The sequence below is a fragment of the Chaetodon trifascialis genome, chromosome 4, assembly GCF_039877785.1.
Source record: "Chaetodon trifascialis isolate fChaTrf1 chromosome 4, fChaTrf1.hap1, whole genome shotgun sequence".
In the NCBI taxonomy this organism is placed as follows: domain Eukaryota; kingdom Metazoa; phylum Chordata; class Actinopteri; order Chaetodontiformes; family Chaetodontidae; genus Chaetodon; species Chaetodon trifascialis.
In genome coordinates this window covers 19,039,748-19,065,889 of record NC_092059.1, presented here as the reverse complement: position 1 = coordinate 19,065,889, position 26,142 = coordinate 19,039,748, and the positions used below count along the sequence as shown (strand labels likewise).

Below are 26,142 nucleotides of genomic sequence, written 5' to 3'. Positions count from 1 at the left end.
AGTCATTATGCTAAGCTAATCAACTGATTGCTGTACAGATACAGTCAGGCATGAGAGTGGTAGCATCTTTTGATAACTCTCAGTAAGAAAGCGAGTAAGTGTGTTTCCCAAAATGTCAAACTATTTCTTTAAGTATTGGGACTTCATATAATCTTTGGGAAAAATACTTGCTTAGCAAAATGGCCCATGAAGCTGTTTCATCTGTAACGACATGTAAGAGTGATGTCACAGTGTCCTAGAGTGCACCTGCAGTAAGGTGAGGAGGTAAGCCATTGGCGGTCTGAGATTAGGGTTAAGTAAGTTAGTAGTTCTGTCATGCATGTAGTCATTATTACATGTGATGTGTTTGAATTTTTAGACCCTTTCTGAAGATGTGGTTCTGTCAGATTTGAGACCTCAGCGCTGGTACCAGTTCAGAGTGGCAGCCATCAACAGCCACGGCAGCAGAGGCTTCACCACGCCCAGCAAACACTACATCTCCAGTAAAGGTAATGCAAACACAGTCTGAGCGCATGCTCTCATTTTCTTTAGAGGGCTGTTATGATGGTCCCACAGAGAGCGACGATTCCTCCTGCGTGTTTCCACAACCTATCTATGAATCCTGATATTCTGTCACGAGACACTGAGCAAAACACAGATTCTTGTGTTCCGTTTGTGTCATTTTATGAGAGATGTTACAACACTCTGAGGAAAAGCCGGAAACCCAGGAACATTTCCCTTCCTGTCCTTCCCTGTTCTTTCTCTCTCTTTCACTCACAGTTGATGGATAAGGTACACACAGCAGGAAAACTATCAGGCAGTCCATAAAACACAGACAGGAAGCAGAAAATACACGCAACTACACGTGCACATATTCTCACATACGTGTACTGTACGCATACTCATTCAGGTGGTTTAGTGCCAGAGTGAAATCCCTGGAGTGGGTCAGTAAGACAGAGGGAGAGTAAGACAGGCACACACACACACACACACACACACACACACACACACACACACACACTGTAGGAGGTCCTCGCTCTAATGCTTAGCAGACTTAGGTCATATTGGTGTTGCGCCAGGATTGGCTAGTGATATGAGTCCCCTGCCAGGATTGGCTAGAGCATATTTGTATGTGAATAATGACTTCAGGTTGGACCGAACTTTGGAAAAAGGTTCTTTATCAATTGAGCACTTATGGGAGATTATGAAGAGGTGTCTGCGATTGCATTTTCCACCGCCTTCAACAAAACACCAAGTAGTACAATTCCTTGTGCCTCCACTAGAGTTTAGAGAGCGTACAACCTGTTCAAGGAATATTTGGACATTTAGGAAATATTCTTATTCTTGCTGAGAGTTAGATGAGAAAATTGATACTACTCTCCTGTCTGTCTGTTATATATAAAGCTGGAATAATGCTTCTCATGTGTAAGTGAATATGAAGAGGTGCTGTTTTATTAGACTAAAGAGTATAACGTAAGGGTCCATTCAGAAACAGCGTCATGTTTAACAAGCCACAGTGTAAAGAAAACAGAAGAAATTAGGAAAAGGAAATCAGTTTCAACCCAGTGATACAAACGAGTGCGTACAAACCACTACATCTATGAAACATCTTGAGCCTATGGCCAGCAGCCAGTTAGCTTATTTTAGCATAAGGAAACAAAGTGTGAACGCTACAATTTATGCTTTTATGGAGGATGGATTAGGTTTTTTATAGGTTTTATATGAACTCTCCACTGGTTGCTTGGTTTTGTATGGACTTAATCTTTAGAGGTGCTGGTCACCGGATTTGTTTTGCTTTCAGACATAGAACCAGTCTAGGCTAAGCTAAGTGGCTGCTAGCTACCAGTGGTCTGCGACGCAAACCTGCTGCTTGCTATCGGCTTACATACAACAGACAGAAATGACAGTGGTATCGATCATCTCCTCTAACTCTCTACAAGAAAGCAAATAAGCTCCAGGATGTTGAGATGTTGAGTCATTCCTTTCAGGGCATGTGTGTGTGTACATGTGTGTGTATCTGTGCCCTTTTGTATGTGTGTGTATTCTGAGGGCCAAGGTTAAAGGTTAAAGACACACTTAAACATTCTAAATGCCATTTGATCAGAGTCTGAGGCTTGTGTTTCCAGTTCACTGGTGTGATTAGTCAGGGGCTGGAGGTCAGGGGTCACAAATCAGGAAGCTGGCAGATGTCGGGATGGTTGACGTTCCTCCACTGTGACCTGAAGCTAACCAGAGAGAGAATTTTAATTTGAAAGTCCCTTTCCTGTTCATTCAGATGTTAGGGTTGCGCAGGACCTGCCAGCAGTGATTATGAGGGAATGTCTGAATCAGAATATCTCATCAGAAAACTCATCGTGGTGTCTTTGTCTCCTCAAACAATGGACTGAAATCAGCTGAGTGAGGGAGATGCACAGAGTGAAAAGGCCTCAGAGAAGAACGTCCGTTTTGGCTCTGATCTGACAATTACTGCTGGCACTAAGAGACACCGTGCTTATTCCAAAGAAAAGCCACTCAAGCACACACAAACAAGCCAGATCTTTCAGCCCTAACGTGCTGCCCCAACTTTGATCTCTGCCAAGCACAGCCTGGGGCCTGTGGGAGGCCTGCCATGGGGGATGTAGTTCTAATCAGATGCATTTTGTAGTTTTAATCAAATACAGCATTGGGGTTTGAGGTTCTAATGGGATGCAGAGGCAGTGTTGAAAGAACAGTGACCCCGAGATTTCATCTCAGAGGCAAACAGTGACTTAGTGGTGGTCGCCTTTGGTCTGTGTTGTGGTAGCTACTGAAAATGGAGGCTTCAAGCTTCTCCAGTGTCGCTCACCTTTTGATGCTGTAAATCTAATTGGTTTTGTAGACTTGAATGAGACCAAGAGGGAATTAGCTTTCCCCCCCCGGAATGGCTTCTATATTTTCTCTGCTGCAGCACATTAAAATCGAGTTATTAGATAATTCAGTGCAGCTAGTGAACGCCTTCTGCTTTGTGGGAATCACATTCTTAACCCCAATTAGTCTTCACTAAATCTTTGTATAGTTTTAATGCTTCCTTGCCTGTGGGACAATGCATGACCAACAACACCATCTTAAAACTCTTTTTGCCCAGGCTTTTGGCTTTCAGGCTGCTTACAGGCTGTCCTGTCTTCTTGGTGGAGGTTGTTGTCTGAGAGGAAGACATGCAGGCACTACTCAGGGCTGAAAAATGATCATTTCTGCCATTTTTCTCTTGACAGTGTTTTTCTGTCTGTGTCCGCAGACCCCTCAACACCAGAACCTCCAATAAATGTTAGAGTGATCAACGAGACTCTAGACTGGACGGGTTCACAACCAGGGAACCAGTTCACAGAAAGGTAGATGAAAGATGATTAAAAAGATGATTTTCTTGGTTATTTTCCTTGCTGGGTTACTTTGCTATGTGTCCTGTCAGGACTGCATGCTGCCGATGTGGCAATCTGTCATAAAATGTGGTCAAGTGGATAGTCATTACCTGTCTGACGAAATTACAGTTTGTCCTCATTCAATCATACATTGCAGCGTCTATTTGTGTGCTGTATTGCTAAACAAGGTCACATAAAGTTCAGACCACGTCTTGGATGAGCAGCAATATTCCAATAGAACATTTAATAACAGAGGTGAGGGCTTAAATTGTAGCTATACTGCACATACATAGAATAAATGACAGATAGGAAACCCAACACTGGAAGGTGACAAACAAACATGTATTGCATCTGTTTTACTGCCACTCAGTGCAAAAACATGTCTTATTGACTTATGAGGAAGTACCTTTCTTTCTGCTTTATTATCATAAATTGGTTTACATCCACCTTGTGATGTTGTTTGACTTGTTGCTGTCTCTGCTTAGGTCGAGGGGAAGTGGGGTCACAGTGGCGGTCTTATTAAGCTGGGAGCCCCCCAGAGAGGGAGACCTGCCAGTCCACAACTACAGAGTCACCTGGATGTCTCGAAATTCACACACGGCACACAAGCACACGCACACACTGCATGCACACGCACATACAGTGCACAGTAACATGCACACACATCCTACACACTCACGTACACCAGAGCAGGGTCGGAGGGAGAGCAACAGCAGAGTGACTCAGGGGGTAAGAAACATTTTTAAACTGAAATGAAAACTGAAACATGAGAGAATATTGTGATTAACTGTGGATGCGCACAATCGACCAATCACTGTCTTCAACACACACTACAAAATGATGGGTCATTTTATGAGGCTGTTTCTGAAAAGTGTCTGGTATTTTTTTTACTTTCATTTCTTTTATGGCTACAATGTTCTTAGAATCCCATTTTTATTATATTCCCCTTTCTGTGCAGTGTATGCACACATTGCCTCAAGGCTTACACACTCACATATTTCTATTTTGGAGGAACCATAAACCCATTTTTCCCATCTGCAAACCAGATTTTAGAACAGTTCAATGTTCTGGGAAATATGCTGATTCATTTTCTTGCTGATATGAAGATTGACACCACTCTCATGCCTGCATGATCTGTATTAAGCTACAGCCAGGAGACGGTTAGCTTACAGTATCTTCAAGACTAGAAGCAGCTGGAAAATGTCCAAAGGTAAAGAAGTCTGTGCACCGCCACCTCTAATGCTTACTAATTAACAAGGTGTATCTCATTTATAACTCAAATGACTTGAAGTGAAAATGACATGTTATGGTTTCAGGGGGTTATGTGCAGGGCTATTTCTTGGCTAGGAGCAGTGACTTTGTGGAGTCTCCACTGATTTCCTGGCAACCTCACTGTGACAACAAGACGTGAGGCCAAGAAAAGAGATCTTCTCATCTAATTCTTGGCAAGAAAGTTAATAAGCGAATAATATTGAGCAAAATGTTGAACTGTTTCTTTAAACCCTGAAACCAAGCGTTAGTCCTAAAACAGCCCTTTGAAGTGTGCACCACGCCGAACTTCTCCACTTTGGAAACAAACGCCTTAGTTTGTAGGTTTGAAATCAAATCAGGACTTACGAAGACTGAATTAAAAGTGCACACACACACACACACACACACACACACACACACCACACCATATCTATTGCTGCACCTGAGAGATTTTACTGGGTCTGTAAACCTATGCACCACACACACACGCACATACATTCCTTGTTGTATCCTGGTTGTGATTACTGCAGTGATTTTACAGGCCTCTGAAGTGTTCAAACAGAGCAGGTCCTGTAAACAGCTACCGTGTGCAAGTGTTGGTGCACACTGGAATAACTGACTTGATATGAACAGAGCAACTTGTGTGTAGTGTGTGTGTGTGTGTGTGTGTGTGTGTGTGTGTGTGTGTGTGTGTGTGTGTGTGTGTGTGTGTGTGTGTGTGTGTGTGTGTGTGTGTGAGGAACGGCATTGCACAAGTGAAGAGGAAACAACACACAACAATGCAACAGATGGTACTTGGGTTTAATACTCCTTTATATTCATTCAGTATGAGACATTAAATGATTAGAGGCCCTGTTGAACCACCTGTGGCCAGTGATTAGAGGATTATTTGGAGACATGGTGGAGCTACAATAGATGTCTAAATTAAGGATGTGGATTCATCTAATGACCAAAAATGAATTGATGATAAAACGTACTCTGCTTTTCTGCATGATTGTTTAACTTGCACATTTAAAACTTGAACCCTTATAGAGATGATTGAAGTTTTCTAAATGTGATTTTATGTTATATGCTGACATATTTCCCGGAATGATTTTTACATGCACCCCACTTTAGGCCTGGAGTTGACTTAGTCATCCTGGAATCACTGTCTGGCACGCTTCCCCATTACTTTTGCAGACATTTTGTGCATATGTTCCTCAGACCAACATACCATTACCTTCATGGGACATAACTTTGTTAGAGTGCTATGACAACATGCAGCCTTTCCAGCGGTGAAATAACACGACAGCTTAGCCATGTAGATTGACTGACAACAGAGAGAAGTGGCTTTCCTGCATTTGGATAACATGTTTAACTCGAAGCATCTAAGAATGTACCGACAACATGCCAGTCACTGCAGCATGAGGGCATTAGTGAGAGAGCGTATCAGCTGTCAGAGAAGTGAAGCACAGGAACTGTGCAAAGGTAGACTTATTGATCATTACATGTAAATGCGATCACAAGCGTTCAACCAGGAGAATTATGGGATGTGAAGTTCTTTTATGAAGTGAAATGTTGCTGTCTCATTGTTGCCCATTTCAAAGAGGAACTTCTGAAGAAATACAGCTGGTTTCTTGTTGTATTATATTTAATGCAACAATAACAGTCAAGGGGGTGGGTTTTACTATTATGATAATAGGTTTTATGATGATGTAATATGTTCACAATGCAGCTAAGTCCAGTCTGCAGCACCAAAATACCCATAATCACAGTAAACAACGCAGATATTACAGCTTTGACACAACAGTCATGATTGCCTGTGTCGTGACTGAACATTTTTTCTCCAAATTAGGAAAACGTACTCTTTGGGCTGGATCCTTCAGCTTTAGACCTACTTAAATGTTCAAGTCTAATGTGAGCGTTCACTTAAAAAAAAAGAGACAAAATAATTAAAAACATAAACAGCAAGGTTTTAATGCAAGCACACTCATATGGACCTCGCTATCCTAAGTAGTGATGGCGATCCCAGACTGAGCCTGGTGGAGCCATTTATCTGTAGTCTGGTCCTCTGTTCTGCTTGGTTGGAAGGCCTGGAATTTAAATGAGGCCCCCTAACTAGTGTTTCCTACTTGCAGCTGCATCCAGACACACACACAGACAGCAGCATCCCAACAGGTAAATAGGAACCACAATAATATTTGTGTAAAATAGTTTTCTTATCAAGGAAAGCATTGATATTTTATTAGTCTCCATTAGCGCATCATAGTACATTCTCTATATGTGTATAAAACATATATCCTGTCAATCAGGAATGTATGTGGGACTGGAGGGATTTAGCATTAAAAACATTAAAAACGGGGCAATATGAAGAAGTATTCAAACATGGAAAAGCCTCTGCTGATCTGGTGCTGTTAAATATACATCAGCTTCTTTCATATAATGTCCGCTGACATTATGCACCAAAATAGAAACCCAGGTTTTGCTCGCTGTCTGTGTTTCACAAATACACGCACGCGCGCGCACACACACACACGTACAGCTGTACAGGCCATATGTTTTGTCTATCTTGAGGGTAATGGAAATGCTTCAGCCCCATTTAGTCTATAGGTCACCAAGAAACTGCTTTTAACTTGCTTTTGTCTCATTCTGTCTCAAGTGTACACACATACATTACATACAGAACCACACACACACACACACACACACACACACACACACACACACACACACACACACACACACACACACACACACACAGACTTGTTATCATCCGAGCATCTCTTTGTTGTGACTAGCTCAAATCCACACAGACAGACAGACCTGATTGACTAAGAGCCTGTTAATGAGCTGTCAGTCAAACAGAGGGCTAATGCGGAACAGGTCTAGACTGTCAGTCACAGAGCAGAGCACGCACAGCACTCAGGATGATGACAGTGAGGATGATGAAGATGGTGGCAGTAACTGTGCCGACCATAGTGTTGATCCTCAGTTGATTTAGTACCATTTCTATAAGTCAAATTCTAGCAAGTGGACGTGAATGAGTGCAGACTGAGAACAGCACCAGCTCTCAAAGACACTGACAAAGCTTTCTTGCCTTGCTCCCATTCTTTACTGCGTTATAGACGCAGTGTGAGCTGTGGCTCCAGGGTCTGCTGCCTGCTACTTCCTACTTCCTGTCTGTCCAGACGGTGGCCTACTGGGGTCAGAAGAGGCTGAAGAGTCCCAGAGCCCAAATTGTCTTCACCACATTAACTCATACAGGTAAACAGACTGTGTGGTACGGCTTAAAATTCACCGTATGTCATCATATACTGGTGACAGTAACACACCTCTCTCCTCATACTTTCAGTAGAATTAAAGGATTATTGCTTTGTAATAACTTAATCTCTAACTATTATCTATCAGTGTGCCTAAGAGTGGTTATAAAGAGCACCACTTTGTCACAATATATATTTATTTGTGGTCTTACACTATCCCAAATGTTCCCACTAACCCCAAGAAATCTGTCATTTTAATCAGGATAACAGTGCACTGTCAATGGCGTCATATCCCCTTTTACCACTTATAACTTCCGGGGAAATGCCACATGATACGCCAGATTGTGAGGAAGGAAGCTGGAGAACGTGGCTAAACGTAACCTGAATAAAACTTCATTACATTACGTCTTCTGTGAGCATTTCTGCCCGAGTCATCAGATAGATTTTCGCTACTGTTTTCATTGTTATGATTGAGAATCCCTGTGGGTCGAGGAGTAATTGTTTTTGGTAAAAAATATGCAGCTGAATTTTGCATAGTATGTTTTGTATAGTTTTGTGTCGTATTAATAAACAGTGAGGGCTAGAAATAAAGCCTAGAGTTGCTCAGTAGATCGAGGTTTATTGCACAAGTAGTGTAAACTGTAGCTGTCCTGTTTGTGTTGCTGTGATTCCCCTTGAAACCCAAACTCAACTAGAAGCTCACTCAAGCACATATTTTTGAGCATTTCATTAACTTCTCGTGCCATTTGTAAAAACTGTATGTACAGTCCACAGCACTCATTTGTTAACAGAGTCATACAGTATGAGTTAGTTAGTTCAGAGCTGCTGCGTTTGCTGACTGTCAGCATATTTTGTCTCCATACAGCTGCACTCTTAAAACACATACACATACAGTGGAGCGTGGCGATGTTAATGGTCATCCAGGCAACAGAGGTATTTATAGGTGACCTGTTGGTCAGACCAGCACAAGATTATAGCCAGCTGCAGCTCAATCATCAAACCACATACTAACAATTTAATATGGAACATATTGCCATTTAAATTCAGCTGGATTAATATTTGATACAGCCCATGTATTTGGCTGGTTTCTGTCAATGCTAATGGCGGTCAGTTAGCCAAGATAAAGGCAATTAGTGTTTCTGAGTAAATGAATTAACGGGAAAACTAGCTACCAGCTGCACTCTGGTCCCCAGTTTATGATGTTCCTGGCACAATAATACATTTATAAACCCCATGTGCTGTAGAACAGGTTTCATTACATCCAGTCATTCATAACGTGCGCTTTTGTGATGTTGCCAGTTGCAGATATTAAGAATAGCTACTGTGCGCATACATGAAAACACAATGAATATCACTCCTGCATCCAGAGTAAAACGTGTTAACTTAATTGTGAACATTTGCAAGCAACAGAATTACTGCCCTGTTTGTTTTCAATCCAAAGACGTGGAAGAAATGGTAATATTATTTTTTCTCCTCTCCTCCACCAAAGGCGAAGACTTCTCCAATGAGCTCCCCTCTTCCTCATCTTCATCGTCACTTCCCTCCTCTCCTTCCCTCTCACCCTCCTCACCTGCTTCCTCTGACCTCCCCCACTTATCCACCCTACCTCACCCTGAATCCCCTGTTAACCCTGTCACCCCTGGCAACCTGCGCCTGGAGGTCGCCGCCCCTCATTACCACGATGACCAGCTGCAGGTGAAGGTGTTCTGGAAGTGGCCTAAACACGGTGAGTCAAACACCGGACAACTCAACTATTCCCCCACAAGGAAAAGACAAGAAGAAAGAGAGAGACGCACAATTTACGTTAGACCGAGAGTGATTCTCTGAGCACTGTGTCAGTTTTTAAATCCTGACTTGCTTTGAAACCAGAACAGACAGACGTGTTGCTGATTACTGTTGGTTTCAAGAGCAGAGATCAGCGATGCTGCTAGCGAATATTATTAAAACTCTCTCTCCCTCTCTCCACATCCGTCCGTCACAGACACACTGCATACATGCATGTATATATACATGTATGCATTCACAATGTTTATTCGGTTGTCCAGATTCACGCAAACATCAGACACATTTCTAATTCAATTTGTGTGGCTGTCACTGAGGATCTGTTTATCCTATTACCCACAAATAACCCGAGCTCTAAGCTCTTTAGCTGAGGCTCACTGTTCACGGTTTAATCCTGGCGCCTTGATGTAGAACTGCGACCAAACACCTGTGTTGTAGCTGTGTGCTGCGAAAACAAGCAAAAACAAGCAAAATAACGTAAGATAAGATAAGATAAGATAAGATAAGATAAGATAAGATAAGATAAGATATACCTTTATTAGTCCCACAGTGGGGAAATTTCAATAATAATAACATGGAGATAATGTTAATGTAATAAACAAAATCATTTGCCAACAGAACAGGAAAATTTTTCTTGCCAAGATTTTTAAAACAAGTAAAACTCAGAATCAGTAATAAAATCTCAGAAAGAAGTTAGACTATCTTACTACGATAATTAAGGACAAAGGAGCTCGAAACAAGTGAAATGCTCCAACATAAAACTGCCTGCTGAGAAAAATATACAGATCAGAATCCAGACTGGTAATATGCTGTCAGGTGACGCTCGAGATGCAGATTTTGCTGAAAATAAGATTAATCAGAAATAGACCAAACCTGTATTCCAACAAATACGAGTATTGATCATCAATAAAGAATGAAGAAACAATAAAAGAATAAACTTTTTTAAAAACAGATTTTGGTCTTGTGAAGCTGTAAGCCCCCCAAACCTTTGACACCACATAGAGAATAATCCAAGTTTAAACTGCAGATGAAGATGTATATATTTGTACTTTATGCACATTAAGCACATTTTTTTAAGAACATTTTTGTGTTGTTTACTTTAGTTAGAGTTCAAACTGTAAATCACACTGAGAAGTAAGGTGAATGACACATTCCCTCCATTCCTGATTCTGATGCTGTCAGACCTCAGAGAGGACACCATAAGAGGTTCAGCAGCTTCAGATAGCTCTAATGATCTAACAAGAGAAAACATGCAGTTGACATAAAGGGGAGGAGGCAAAGCAGAGGAACGTAGAGAGAAGTGTAATTCATGATGACACAGATGAACACACTCACTTACCTCATGTGTCTGCTACTCTCTTTGTGTTTGCTTTACAGGCAGACAGAGACACCCTGGTCCATACATTTTGCGGTGGCGTCCACATACCTGCAGCACTAATGTTACTGGCGCAGAGAGAACAGCAACTGTGCAGGTATAACTACTTCGGCATGGCTTGATGTGTCTGTGAAACTGTGTATGGATATTTAGTTTCCATGTTGGCATTGTTGTGTCTTTTAATGTGTACGTGTGTCAGAGATCAGATTTCATCACCGTAACTCAGCTCAGTCTGGAATGCTCTCATCCTCTGTCTATGTCTAACTTTGTCTCTCTGCCATCATCTGTCTCTGCCTAACATCACTTTTACTGTAACTCTGTCAGAACCGTGGCTGAAGTAGTTCTGTGCCTCTGTGTGTGTCACAGGGACAGAAATACAGGATGTTTGACTGATCTATGAGTGAGTGATTTGCAGAATCATCTCAGCAATGAGCATTAAACATAACATGTATCATCAAAATTAAACCAGGCAAAACAAAGTCTACTTTAAATACACATTCAAAACCACTTCTTCCTTAAAAAGCAGCTATTTTAAACCCAATTCATGAACTGAAACTGCAACAGAGGGGAGCATTTTAAAAGAACAGCTGCTAATGAGTTTATGCTGTGCACTTGATATCTGCCCACAGCACCAGAAAGCTGGACTCGCCAATGTGAGCTCTTCACCCAGGGGTAACCTCTCATCCAAAATGATCACAGACCCAGTGGGTTGATAAATATCAAAGGGCTGTGTGCAATTTGCTGAGGTCACACAGCGTGATTTCTATTCGCTGAAGTTTAGCCGTTTTTAAACAGTCATGCCATTTCTCGCCATGTGAAGCAGCCAACCTGCAAAGCTGCCAAATGCTGCTTCGAACTGTGGTGTTTATTTTAACATGGAGCTAACGAACTGCTCATGTGAGACAGGTTCCCAAACAAAAAGCAGAGGTAAGATGTATATTTGAAGGAACCTTGTAATACGTCAGTTTTAACCACCAGCTATGTACAGTTCACACTGTAATATCCCCTTAAACACCCTTTTTATCCCTAACTTGACTTCATTTTTTCTCTCCAGGGCACCCATCACACCATCACAGGCCTGCTATTTGCCTGTAAGTACCAGGTTGCCGTGGCAATGAAGGCAGACCCGGGGTCAGAGGCTGTTGCCTGGGTTACGACCCCGACTTGCTCCTCCATCAGGGTCAGAGGAGGCAAAGCTTTTCCCTGCAACACTGAGGGTAAGAGTAACTTAAGACACATGCATACACACACGCACACACACACACGCACAAACTCTAATTAACTGAGGACCATTTAGCCTAAAAATATTTGTCACATCAAATCCTCTGAGGTGAGTCATGAGTGAAAGAAATGCTCTGCCCTTTGTCTGTGTCAGAGCGCCTCCTGTCAGGCAGAAAGGTGGTACTGCGCCCAGAACGACTGACAGCAGACTTTCAACAAGTCAACGGCACCCTGCTCACGACACTTCGCTGGAGGATGTCCCAGCATGCACTGGACCCGGCAGCTGTGGAGGGGTTCCAGTTCACCTGGACGCTGCAGTCAGGGGTTACCATGGCAACAGAGGGGCTGGAAGACACAGTTATCTCCCAGACGCAGACAATTGCACCGGTGAGACGTGAAGAGAGGTGTGCAGTGACAGCCCTGTGTTGTCCTAGCAGTAGGAAGACAATAGCTCTGAAATATGTGTGTGTGTGTGTGTGTGTGTGTGTGTGTGTGTGTGTGTGTGTGTGTGTGTGTGTGTGTGTGTGTGTGTGCATTTTCAGTAGGGAGGATGAGCCATTAAGTATTTTCTTTGCCAAGTTCCCTTTTCTTTCCTTTTAGTTTCTATATTAAAGAGGCAGTGTCAACATTCAACATGCAAGGAATCAAAAAAGCTTCAAAAATAAAAGATTATTTTCATCAAAGCAGTAAAAAAAAAAAGGCCACAACTGATACTGTAAGGCTGGTGTTTCTGTTATTGTCAACAAATCCCATGAAATGCAAAACCAGCAATGAATTGGTCCTAACTAAAGTTTTCTGTGTAGCCAAAACCTGATATATCTTATTCTTCTGTGCCATAGAGTTCAAAAACACATCAGTGAGCCATGAACATGGGCACTGTAGTTTACTTTGAGTCACTGTCCGTCCCACCTCCACCATCCTGCTGCTGGAAAACTACAGCACCAAGTCTGTGTATGAAAGTAGTCTCTAACAAATACACAGTGTACTCCTGTTTGAGTAATGTTTGCTTAAAACTGCAGTGTCCAGCAGCATTTTTCCAACATTATTTGGCTTTTTTAAAATTTACATTGCCACAGACAGCCTTGGGAAGACATATTTGACAACATTATATATTATTTATATAATATTTGTTTCCTTCAAAATTTCATCAGATTAATTAAGATTTTACTCAGAATATTTGTGTGGAAAAAGTAGTGTCTCTGTGTGTCTATGAACTTACCCTGCTTCACCCTCCACAGTCCCAACGGTCGGTTTCCCTTCATGGTCTTCAGGCTAACAGTGTTTACCAGCTGCAGCTCCAGGTCCTAACAGCAGGGGGCAGCAAAGGCGCCACCATCTCCAAGACCATACATACTCCAGCTATCAATGGCACGCTTTGACAGGTAATAGCGCTTTCTCAGTAACACACTGCATTTTTGTGTAGCTCTATTTAAAATGAATGGTCTCACTTTTATCCCTTTGCATGATAAAATAGCATCCATTTCCTGTCATGTTTCAAGGGTGTGTTTCTATGAAAGTATAATTTCAGTTTTTGTTTACTTAATCTCAGCAATCATCTCTTCCAGGCCCAGACCCCACAGCTGTCACCGTTTGCTGCACCATGGTCATCTTTACCAACATCCATCAACGGTCCTCTACGGTCTTCCACAGTGCAACATGGTTTCTTTGCCGTTCAAGTGTGGAAAACATGACCAAAGCTGTAAAATAAAGATAGTTCTTCTGTGTAAAGTAGATTGCTGTCTCATGTGAATGGTATTTCCTGCTCTGACTTTGTTGCTTCTCTTTCACTTTAAACACTTATTCAAACATCAAGAAGCTCGCTGTAATGGAAAAAATCATTAATCATTCATTCATCTGTCATCTGGTCCAACGGTTGTGGCTTAAGTCAATATAGTTTTGTAAAAATTATAAGAAAAAATAACTGTACATGTACATGGTGCCAGTTTAAAAAGCACCATGTACTTACATTTAGTCTTGTCAGGGAAATGCATATCCTTAAACCATATTTTTTCTATTTTTTTATGCAGCATTTTCCAAATGATTCCTCTTGGCTTTAGTGCCACAGTACTGCACATATATGTGAAAAGTGAGGCTCCTTGCACGGCTTCATCTGTACACATTTGGTGTTTAGATGGGACTAATAAGGTAATTTCTAATCACCTGACATCACTAGAGCCAAATGACACTTGTAAAGACACTTATTATGTATTGTTTTTGATCATGCAAGTAGGAAGTTCATATAGCACTGACCTTATGTACAAACAGAAATGTATAGCAACAGACTGACTGCATTTATTTCAATGCATAATCTGCTGCATTATCTTTGGGGTCTGAGTTGGTGTGCTGAAGTCTTGAAGTAAGCTCAAATATATTTTAATATTTTGTTCATATGTTTAAAAAAGCTAATTTTTCATTCAAATCTGTCTGAAGTTAATTGTTTGATACATTCTGGACTATGTGCAGCATTAATTTGCATTATGGTACACCCATTTCTCTAAACAAAGAGATGTGACATTTTTACACCATTATAGACACACCTGTGGTCAATTTCTTTGTTTTACAGAAGTCATGTTGAAAAGATTGGAAACAACTGGCGTCAAGCTACCAGTAATTTTTATGTTAATATGCTCTCTATGTAACTTTTTTTTTTTTTTTTTTACATTTTACTGTTGATAATTTTGTACTTAATTCTTTTCCTTTTTTTTTTTACTGTTAGTTTTATTTATTGTTTTCCTGTCTTAGTTTTTGTAATTAAAGATTATCAAGATACAGTGTGTGTTGTGTCAGTGATCTGGAAGTTAGAAATTTTAATAACAGGGATCGTATAATTCTAGTTTGTATTATATTTTGACACTGGATGACATTTAAATTATATTTTCAATTATAATTGAAGTTATTTTGCTCCTTTTCATCAAGAAGCCTAATTTCCCCTATTTTCTATGGCAACATAGAATCATTTAAATGTGATGCTAATAAAAACAAATGTAAGTGAAACAGGACTAATAAGAGTGTAGGATTTCTCGTCGTCTTGTTGTCTTATGCACCTGCTTTGTGTATGACACCTCCTGCTCAATTTGAGGAGGACCCTGAAGGTTACTTGGGGAGAGAATCGGGACGTAACCGAAGCTGACGTCGACGTGGTGACGTAATCAGTGAGCGACGATAACTTGGATTGTTTCTTCAAATCGTGGTTGACAAAACTCGGTTTGTTATTTCACAGATAAGGTAGTGTATAATGCTGTTTCCCTTTCACTTTTCCTCAGGCTTTTGGCTTGTACACCACATCACTTTAAATGCTGCTTTGCTGCTCCTTTTTTGTCTTTAAACGTCCCCAACTTCCTACTGAAAATGGAGGAAATGAGTGTAGTCGCTGCTTTGTGTTTTCGCCTGTGTTTTGACTGCAGCTAGCTAACTTAGCTAGCTCCAGGGAATGACTAACTTATGCAAAACTTTGTGAAATAAGATATTTGACTAAGTTAAATGACCTGATGCTACGTTATATTCTGTAATGATGTGTGAGTGTGCTCAAGTGCCCAATGTACGATTAACGTAGCTAACGCAGTTTTTACTTCATAACTTCATAACTTCATAGGTTGTGGGAATTGTAGTAGACCCTGGTAGAGATGGTAATGACTAACAGGGCTGTTAATGACTAATTTATCAGCATACACTTAATATTTGCAGCTCAGGAACTATCAAATGTGGCTGCTATGCACCTAACGCCCGCTAACACTGAGCTTCGTATGTAAACGGAAAACACCTATTTGAAAAGGTGACATTAACGTTATTTTTAAAAGAAGCGTGGTACAAAATGTCAGTGAAGTACTTCCTGTTGTGACTCGTTAGTCGGCATTTTTTGAGCAAGAAGTAAATTAGTTGCAAGCGAAGACAAATGAATTGCGCCCTGTATGTGAGCAGTGACCCACCTGTTAATTGAAGAGAACATCAGTGTTGTTGCTGCCTCCGTTTTAGGGCCAAGTGTCACATGATCAACGAGTGTCGTCCTCAGCGGAATGAGCTATGGGTTAAAGGTTAAAGGTCACAAAGTTATTTTAACGACATACATATATATATGTATTTACAGTTTGTAAAAGTCGGCTTTACTTTTTGAATTTACACAGGTCTGTCCTTGCTGGACACATGGAGATATGTCATTATTTACACGTGGATAGTTACATCAAGACCAAACTTGACATGTTAAGCTGTTCAAAACAAATAGTAAAAATGACCTTAACACATGAATGGCATCATTCCAGTGGTCTTGGACAGTGTAGAATACAGACATCAGAATAACTGCTGCTGAATGTTAGTTAGTTTTATTTTCTCCACCACAGATGAAATCTCACTTGCATTGAAGAAACTCGTTATGCTTAAAAAGATGCAATTGTTTTGAACAGCCTGCTTATGGGGCTGCCTTGGTCTGCTGTGTTTTTTGTTGTTTTTTTTTTTTTTTTGCATTGTTGTCATTAAAGTGTGAACCCCTGGGTGAAGCCTGAGTCATGCCCTCCATCTGTAAACTGCAAAAATGAAGGTATATCACTAACTGAAAGGAGCTTGATAACATTTCTTTCACCAGCTCTTATTCTCTTTCTTCCCATGTCTTCCTCCCTCTCCTCGTCACATTTCCCACTTTAATTAGGAGGCCATGCTGGTGTTACTGTTCCACACAGAGTCTGCCCATCACTGAGGAACACTCAACACCTGCCATGTTCTAGTCTGCTGTCATATCACTTACCTCTATGGTGGGAAAAGCTTGAGAACATTCTTTTCTACGAGCGAAAGGACTTCAGAAGAAAACCTGGACAGAACTGTCAGGATAAAAACTAAGGAAAGGACAACAGCGCCTAAACTTCAGAGGACCAAAGGTGAGGAGAGGATAGGAGTGCTGACGGGGTGTTGGGGATGGGGTTGAAGAGCCAAAGGAGGACGTCATGGTTCACAGCGGCTCTGCATCCTCAATGAAAACAACACCATCAGCATCACCTCATTTAACTATTCCTGCTACAACACCTCCTCTGCAATCATCTCCTCTAGTGCCCCCTCTTGGAAATGCTACAGATCAGGACCTAACCCAGACCCCTGCCAGATTCCTCACCACAGACCTCACGTCCAACTCAGACTTGACTCAGGCTTCCACTCCGACCCCTGCTGATGTGGAGCCACCTGTCGTAACCCTAGAAAAAGCACTCGCTACTAACTCAAGCCAAGCATCATCCTGGTCCTCTACGCCGGCACCAACCGCTGCTCAGGGCCCAGTCAATGGCCGTACATCAGGCAGGAAGAGGACCCCTAAGGCATGTGACTGCTGTGGCCCCAACAGTAAAGGACACACTGTCAGAACCTCGGGCAGAGGGAGGGGGAGAGGGAGAGGGAGAGGGAGGGGTGCTGCTAGTGACCTCTGGGAAACCCCAAAAAAGAAAGTGGGTGGCCAGCTGACACATATCAAGAGATTTGATTTGAGCAACGAGAGGGTAGAGAAAGCAGAGGATGAAGATGACAGATATGAGAAGGTGCAAACGACTGTTGTGGTGGCTGATACTCAGTCACAAATGCCTGTTGCCCTCCCTGTCACGCTCTCCATGCAGGATGGACCAATAAGGAACTATGCTGCTCCAGAGAAAGGGGATGCACAGACAAAGCAGGACGTGTTGATCGAGGGGTCAGGGGTCGCTGCGGTTCCAAAAGTTGGTGGTGATAGCAGGGATGTGGAGATGAGATTGTCGGGAATAGCAGGCAGGGGAGCACCAGTAGTTAGGGCTGTAGGGAGAGGAGGGAGGGGAGTGGTGGGAGCTACGTTTGCATCGAAAATGGAGGTTGAAGGTGGAATAAAGAGGGGAGCTTTAGGTGGTGTTGTCATCAGTTCTCAAACGTATGCCCTACCTCGATTAGTGTTTGTGCAGAGGCTTGGGCCAAACAAAGATGCAGAGATGGCCCTTGGAGAGCAGCCTGACCCTAGCTCACTTAAATCTCCATTTGGAAATGGAGACACAGTAAACCTATCTGACACCGAACCTGAAGAGGAGGCGAAGGAGGAGGACATGATCATAAGTGAAATGGAAAATGGACAACTATCCGTCTCTCAGTCAGATCCTGCTTCCAGGTCAGGATCTCCCCAAGACCTTGACTCTGAGATGCATGTGGACCAGACTCCTGACAAAACAGACTCATCGTCTGTACAAGTAACTCTGTCCAATGGAAACATCACCACACCAACAAATGAGGACCGCTGCTCCACACTTATGGAGGTGGAAACTTCTCCAGCGACGGCTGCTCCCCCATCCCTGGGCCCTATTACAGTATCCAGCATGCAGCACTGCTATGCATTAAGAGACCACAGGCTGTACTGTCAGCCCGGAACTTGGGAGAAGCAGGAGATGGAGGAAGTGCTGGGCAAAGGTGGAGGAGAGGTGGATGGAAAGATGCAGGATGAGAGGGAAAGCCTGGAGCAGCTTACTGATCTGATCCACGGTAAGAAATGTTTTTAAGCACACAGTCAGCACCATTTCAAAATGAAGCGTGGTAAATCATTGATCCTTTTACACACAAACTGACAGAGGTATCTCTCATGCGACATCCTTAAAACACACAACCCTGTCTGTCAAACATTTCTACACATCAGAGATAACACAGCTGCTCATCTCGTGAACAACAGCTTGTTTCTCTTATTCAGTGCAGATAATATGTGGATGATACCATTCAGATTCAGATTCATTCAGTGATACTGACCTCCATACCCCACTCTTTCAGAGTTTCTGGAGAGCTTCTACATGAAGTACGGCGGTTTCATTCCTCTCAGTGAGACTGATGTCCTGGAATACCTGAAGAACAAAGGCAACACTGACCTCAGCAACAGGTCAGTATGCACACAAACATGCGCACACAATCTGCTTTAAATTCTTGAAGCCTTGTCTGTATGTTTTCACCCTCGGTCTTTCACGTGAATCCAGTGACACACAGTACAGTACATGTCACAATTGTGGGCTGAAAGAAGCAGTTCACCAGGAGACTTCAGATGTGTCATGTAGAAGTATTTACTGCAGGCTTGATGCATCAAGGAGAAGCATATGAGCAACACAATATCCACAAGTGAACCAAGGTAGTGCCACACCAAATTCTGAAGATGTCCCTTCTAATGGGGTGTATTAATACCCCAATGTCACATGTTTTCCTTTCTACTCCTTGAACTATTCCCTATTATGGATATTCTATGCCTACCTTCTACATTTGTGGTTCTCTATTGGATAGTCAAAACCAAACAATAGCTCCTACCATACTCCAACCCTCTAATTGAGGACACTTTGACCTAATTCTTTTAAAATATGAACTCGAGCAATCCTCCTAGAATTGGTCTGGTCTGTGTCTCTACAGTTTATCTATAAGACCTTGGCTACCTCCGTAGTAAGAACAGGGGAGAGACTTCCTATCTGCTATCTGCTAGAATGGTCTCTAAATATTATGTTAATGTGTCTCTGTCTGGGGTCTCTGTGTTTTCCAACCTTGAGACCTTTGGGCGCCTAACTGTACAGAAGGCCTGTGATACAGTGTTTTTCCAAACAGGACACTGAAGGCATGACCAGTAAAATGCATCATTTACAGTGTGCTGATGATTTTTGGTTTCTGGCCTTGCAGCATCTTTCCTAATCCGAGTTCGTCAGATTCTTTGAAATGTCCTTGAAGATATGATAAACACGGCAGAGGTTTGTGTGAAATTGTTTTTGTTTTAGCGGACTGGACATCAAAAGGGAGATGACTCGGTATCGGGCGGGGCTGGCCTCTGCTCCTGTTGCAGGCTTCATGGTGACGTATAACAAACACACTCTGGGCCTGGAGGACCTCGGCACGCTGGAGGAACAGAACTGGCTCAATGACCAGGTAAAGATGGATCACACCTCCTCTCACTCTGTCCAGCCTTCCAACAAGAAGGCACCATGAAAGTGTAATCCAGCAGTACTGAAAAAGCAGAAATATCACATTTGTTGTTTTAGTGAAGTTGGACAGTCTTTTATTGAAACGTCTCTCTTTGTCTGTCAGATTATCAACATGTATGGAGAACTCATCATGGAGGCGACACAACACAAGGTATGAGAGGGTGTGTTTGTTCACACAGCCCAGAAGCATGTAGAATGGCATTTAAAAAATCTAGGTCTCACTTTAGGAGGCTAAAAATGATCTTATATTGTTTTGAGACTCTTGAGATAATATTTGATTCTCTGTCTTTTATTTCATAGATAAATAAAATTTGCTCTCTATTGATTTTTCTCTCTCACTCTTTCAGGTTCATTTTTTCAACAGTTTTTTCCACAAGCAGCTGGTTGCCAAGGGTTATGACGGTGTGAAGAGATGGACTAAAAAAGTAAGGAGGACGCTGGAACAGCTGGTGCAGTTCTGCCGTTATTCAGGTTTTCTCACAGTATCATGAGTAGCCGAACCTTCGTGTCACAAATACACTTTCCTGTCCGGCTTTTAATTTGCCTCTCATGGTCGGGGCTTGACAGCAGCAGTTGCTCCGTTGCTGCACGAAACTAGATTCCACTGTCAGCCATTTTTTTTCTGGTCTGGTTGCCACTGTTGACAACCACAGTTTGCTAACAGGTAAACTACAAGTATTTCATGTGAACCACCTGTGCAAGTAAAGGAGGTCAGAAAGTTATCTAGCATCACACAGAATCCAGTTTGTGTATTTTGGAAGGTCTTTGTCACACGTAGACCAAATATTTCCTTATAATCTGACCTTTGTACTTGTGTTATTTCAGGTTGATCTGTTCTCCAAATGGCTGTTGCTAATTCCCATCCATTTGGAAATCCACTGGTCTCTCGTCACGGTCACCATGGCAACCAAAACCATCAGTTACTACGACAGCCAAGGCATCGTCTTCAGACACACCACAGACGTGAGTGCATCTGTGCACGTTGAAGCGTTTGGGTTGTAGTTCATTGTTTCTGTTTCGTGATGATTTTGAATCTCTGCAGCAGAAACGAACTGGTGGGACGAGATGGTCAGTAACCTCCATGAGATGAACTGTTGTTTTTTTTTTCATTTTGATGTCAGAAACGGCAGATAATCAGAGTGTGTAATGAACTAGAACAGGCTTGCTTGGAAGAGTTTCAATGCAAGTGTCACAGAAGTGTTTTGACTTCAATCCAAATACTATCGCTATGCTAAAAACTCCCCACAGCTACCATCAAATTAAAGCTGTGAACAGCACAGTCTTGAGTACAAGTTCCACCCCATCAGAGCAAAACTAGTCCTACCAACATTTTCCTTGTAGCTTAACTGTGTCTTCTGTGTGTGCCTCCCTATCAGAACATTATGAAGTACCTTCTATCTGAAGCCAGAGAGAAGAAACAGACGGCTTTCCAGAAAGGCTGGAAGATTACCATCATCAAGGTAATGCTGAGTGTCCACCTTGTCTGCAGGACACTGGAAATGTTGTTTATTAATGCAAATGAGTTAACTAACACATGTTTGGAAGTCCTGGTTGCTGTTGCTGGACTTAAGGGTAACTCTTGATCAGCATATGAACCTTGCACGATACATCAATGTAATGTCACATTATTCTTTTTATTATTATTGTTTTTTAGTTTCTATCTAGACTATATTTGCCTGTGTACAGTAAATACACACACATAGAGGCACAACACGTTCAGTCCAGAAGCTGAAACATCGTTTGCTTGACTGTGACTTGTTGACTCCTCAGGGCATTCCTCAGCAGAAAAACGACAGTGACTGTGGAGTTTTTGTCCTCGAGGTGAGACACTATTCTTTCCCACCTTTACAGCTGTCTGCTGTTCATCACCCATGTCTTTTATTTGTTCACCTCATCTCCTGTCCCTGTTTGCCCCCTCTCTTTGCTCAATCTGTCTTTTCTCTGGCAGAAAAAGAAATGAAGTGGAGCTGTGTCTCCAGTGTCTTTCCTGCCCCAGGTCTCGATGCAAATTTGATCTTCACTCAGGTCTCCAAGGGGGCAAAAGGCACTGGAGAGAAGCTTCTGTCATTGTCTACATTTAGCACGGCGACCTGCTGTGGTTGTGGATCAGTTTCCGCTCACTGCTTGTTTTTCTCTCTTGGTCTGTCAGTACTGCCGCTGTCTCTCTGTGAAGCAGCCTCTGCTGTTCAGTCAGGAGGACATGCCTCGCATCCGCAAGAGAATCTACAAGGAACTTTGTGACCGCCGCCTCAACGACTGAACAGTGGTCACCCTCACTCACTGACTGCTTGCTGGGTTACAGATGGTCTGTCCACGTCTGTCAGACAGCCTGTTCCACTGACAGCCTGTTACATAAGCTAACACAACGTATTCCAGGGGGCCCGAACTGCCAGTCTGACTTCTGACTTGGACTGCTGGTGGCCATCGGAGCTCAGTAACAGTCTGTAGCTAAGCAGATTTTTACTTGCAAACCTGCAAAGAACTACTGACGTGGCCCCCCTACTGACCCACAGAAAATGCTGGACCCGTACCCATCAGGTTGCTTTTGCATTCTACATTAACCATCCCCAGTGGATCTCTACCAAATGGCCAAACAGCCGCCTTGAAGTACAAAAGAGAGTTCTGACTTGGACTGAGGACACAGGTGTTGGATCAGCCTGGACCAATGGGACGCATCTTCCATCCCAGATAGAGTGGCCTTACCTCCTGCACGGCCATTTTAACCTGACTGACATTTTTATTGACTGTTTATTTCATGCTGGACTTAACAGCAGCATCATGCTTGCGGTCATATACGTTTTTTTCTAACATGTTAATAAAACTAGGATGTGAGATTCAGTGGACCAACTGTTCACTTAAAACTTGAAGGTCTGAGTTGGGTATGTTTCTTGGACTACAGATATTTGCACGATGAGAGGCCGATCCATCGAAGAGTCTGCATTATCGACTGAATGTACTTATCACGTATTCTTCCTGGCTGCCTCGCAGGGTGGAGACTGAGCACCACACAGGCTAATGGAACATTTTGGCTGTGGCTTTAAACAGGGATATAAGTTTTCAAGGTAGTTTTCAAGCATCAGGTTTTTGACACCTCACTCCAAATAATTTCTTACTAAAATTCCAGTTTTTGCACCACACCAATTCCTGCTTTTGTTTTGCTGTGATCACATCCGTACAGTAGGTTTTGCACAAGCATTTTCCAGCCATTTCAGCTGACAGGCAGCCATTGTTTGATGATACTTTACGTTTGAGTCCATCAGTTTGATTTGTAAACAGTCTCTCATGCTGGTGAGTAAATTTCATGTTAAGCTGTACAGCTAGCTGCTGATGTGAGGACCACCAGGCAGTTTCTTCATGTTGACTTTATATTGTCAAGGCCTGTTGCCTCACATGGATGCATTGACACAGGTGCAGGAAGGCATGGTTATAGAGTGGCCTCTTAACAGAGAAACAAGTGGACCTCAGCTATTTTGATTACGTTTTCTGTCCAACCTGGATTTTGTTGTTTTATTCACTTCTATGTATTTACAGATTGTATTGTACTCTTACTGGCCTACTACTGTACTACTACTGTACATGCTTGCTTTTGGCTAAAAACACAATTGTTTCTGAACTGTTTTTATTGTTGTTATTAAAAGGCCAATACTGCTGGGAAGTCTGTTGCAGCTTTTCCCATAATTAGGTTTGAATGAGTTGTGCACTCGTATGATCACAACAAAGAATCACCACCATTATCCAGCAGTGACTTTTTCCAGTGTTTCTCCTCGATCGATGACATCGAGATCCAGTGCCATGAATAAATGTCCCTGCAAAAGTAAGGAAATGAAATCAGGCGAATATACAGTAGATCCTCACTTGAAATTTCCCAGTTTTCAGATAGTGGATGATGCCAGGGACTGTCAAGTTAAATTTCCTTCCACCACTCATGACTTCAAAGATTATCTTATCTTATCGGTCTTGTCTCTGCATCACAGTCCTCCTGATCAAAATCTAACGTTTTGTTTATCTTTTATCGTGGTCACATTTCAATATTAGAGGGTGATGAAATATCTAAAGCATCTCATTTCATAAGCAGATTCTGGGAAAGATCAACGTACTAGCTGGGGCCAAATGAACCAGTGCACTGCTACATAATTACCAGGAGAGGGGGCCCTTTATCAGCGATTAACACCTTGTCATGGTCATCCCCCCTTTGTTTTTGTTTTTTTCTTTTAGCTTTTGGGGACCATCCAGAGTCCAAGGTTAGAGACATGACAGTGGCCCTGGAGCTGATTTAAGGTTCAGTGTGTTGCTCAAGGGCACTTTAGTGGTGACACCCACTGACATATGGGTGCTTGATTGGGCACATGCCTGTGGGGTGAGGCACGTTCTCCCACTTAAATATCATGATTAGCATTATGCAGGCCTGTACATTGGTTGACCTTTAAGTTAACCTTAATGGAAATTATGTGTGTTTATTAGGTCCCAGGGCTTCATCATCTGAGCATGTGCAGAGGATTTCCTTCAGATATGCTGAAATACAGGCTGTGTGCTTCCTTTTTTCACTTGATTGTTTTGTTTGGTTCAGCACAGTATTGTGCTATTGTGAAGGGAGTCACGAAGACGTTCACCCAGTCAACCTTTCTCATTATCAGCACATTAACTGACAAAATGGCAGACGTTGCAAAGTCAGTTAGAACTGCAGCTGCTGTGGAGGTGTGCCAGTCGAGGTTGCTGCTAGCAACATTATGTCCAAATGAAGCTAAGTGCATGTGGCAGTTAGTGTTAGCATTAGCATTGTCAGTTAGCATTGTCAACTGGAAAGAAGCAAGACGCATCTCAATAAGACTGAATTATTTTGAGCACAGTGTTCAACACGCAGTTAACTTGTTGTGTTTAGTACATTACACCTCACAGATTCAGCAATGGTGCAGTAATTGAGCCTGACTACAGCAATGCTAATAGCTCTGTGAAGCTGCATGTGGATGTTTTTAGGAGAGCTTCGTGTGGTGCTTTGAGCTAAATGCTAACGTCACAACGCTAACATTCTTACAGTGACAATGCTAGCATGCTGATGTTTAACAGGTGTAATGTTTACAGCTTAGTGTGTTCGCGCACTCAATTAACATTTGCTAATAAGCACAAAACAGTACAGCTGAGGTTGATGGGAAAGTCCTTAGTTTTGCAGTATTTGGTCATGAACGACAAATTCATATTTTGACCTGATGATGCGCTTGATTTAAAGTCAGGGGATCACCGAGGTTGCTCACAGGAGTCAGTAAATGTTAAGACGCTGTTGAAATATTTCAATCTGGACTGAAGTGGTCGACCGATTAACAGAGACATATTACCATCCTTAGAGCCACTAACATTTAAAACATATAGATTCAGCTTTGCTTCTGTGCCTCCTTTGGTTGAAGCACAATCTGCTCATCAAGGTTAGCTGTAACAGTGTGAAGGCGGTTTGGACGCACAGTCATGGAGTGTCTCCGTCTGTCTCGCCCCCCAAATCTAATTCCTCTCTACACAGGCAGGTTAAGTGCTGCTAAGCCCTGCTGCATCTCCCTAATGTGGGGAAACTATAATAGGATGAGCTGATAGGAGGCAGGAGAAAGCAGCTCTTCCTGTGTGAGAGAGTTGGCTAAACAGCTGCCGAGCTGTCTGGAGTCCCCAACTTCAACTTCAGCTTTATTGTCCCGAGGGAAATTTGGTTTGTAGCCAGGACCAAAAATACTCATAAAAGCACATAAAACAAACTGTATTAAAAACATCCCACAAGTAGGACAATGAAACGGAAATACAACTCAAATAAATAACAGATCAAGGGCAAAATAAAGTCACCACTGCTGATAGATAAAGCCAAACCTCTGTCACAAACAGATAACTCGGAGTTGCACGCGTCACATTGAAGTTATAAAAGCATCCACAGTCCAAGCAAAGTGCTACAGTGTGAAGTGCCAACTGCTTGGAGCCGGCACTCATTACACCAAAACATTCAGTCTGTTTGAAGAGTC

At 42.4% G+C, this 26,142-nt stretch overlaps 2 protein-coding genes across 3 annotated transcripts in view; both read left to right on the top strand.

Moving 5' to 3' along the window:
* anos1b (anosmin 1b) overlaps positions 1 to 15,212 on the top strand; it is a 41,770-nt gene extending 26,558 nt beyond the window's left edge. The window contains exons 6-15 of one of the 2 annotated variants that reach the window (XM_070960803.1): positions 359 to 488; positions 3,233 to 3,326; positions 3,839 to 4,082; positions 7,709 to 7,847; positions 9,333 to 9,569; positions 11,003 to 11,097; positions 12,055 to 12,217; positions 12,376 to 12,608; positions 13,460 to 13,603; positions 13,787 to 15,212. In XM_070960803.1, the coding sequence (XP_070816904.1) occupies positions 359 to 488; positions 3,233 to 3,326; positions 3,839 to 4,082; positions 7,709 to 7,847; positions 9,333 to 9,569; positions 11,003 to 11,097; positions 12,055 to 12,217; positions 12,376 to 12,608; positions 13,460 to 13,600 (1,476 nt within the window). In that variant the 3' untranslated portion in view covers positions 13,601 to 13,603; positions 13,787 to 15,212. The remainder of the gene's footprint in view (positions 1 to 358; positions 489 to 3,232; positions 3,327 to 3,838; positions 4,083 to 7,708; positions 7,848 to 9,332; positions 9,570 to 11,002; positions 11,098 to 12,054; positions 12,218 to 12,375; positions 12,609 to 13,459; positions 13,604 to 13,786) is intronic. The other variant, XM_070960804.1, reaches the window with a different exon arrangement.
* Positions 15,213 to 15,366: 154 nt separating this feature from the next.
* On the top strand, positions 15,367 to 23,802 carry LOC139330640 (sentrin-specific protease 5-like). The gene is made up of 10 exons (XM_070961667.1): positions 15,367 to 15,446; positions 16,861 to 18,689; positions 18,969 to 19,074; positions 19,946 to 20,093; positions 20,253 to 20,300; positions 20,497 to 20,574; positions 20,975 to 21,112; positions 21,526 to 21,609; positions 21,920 to 21,970; positions 22,299 to 23,802. Exons 2-10 carry the CDS (start codon positions 17,153 to 17,155, stop codon positions 22,407 to 22,409), a joined length of 2,301 nt encoding a protein of 766 aa, XP_070817768.1. The 5' UTR covers positions 15,367 to 15,446; positions 16,861 to 17,152; the 3' UTR covers positions 22,410 to 23,802.
* Positions 23,803 to 26,142: the final 2,340 nt, after the last annotated feature.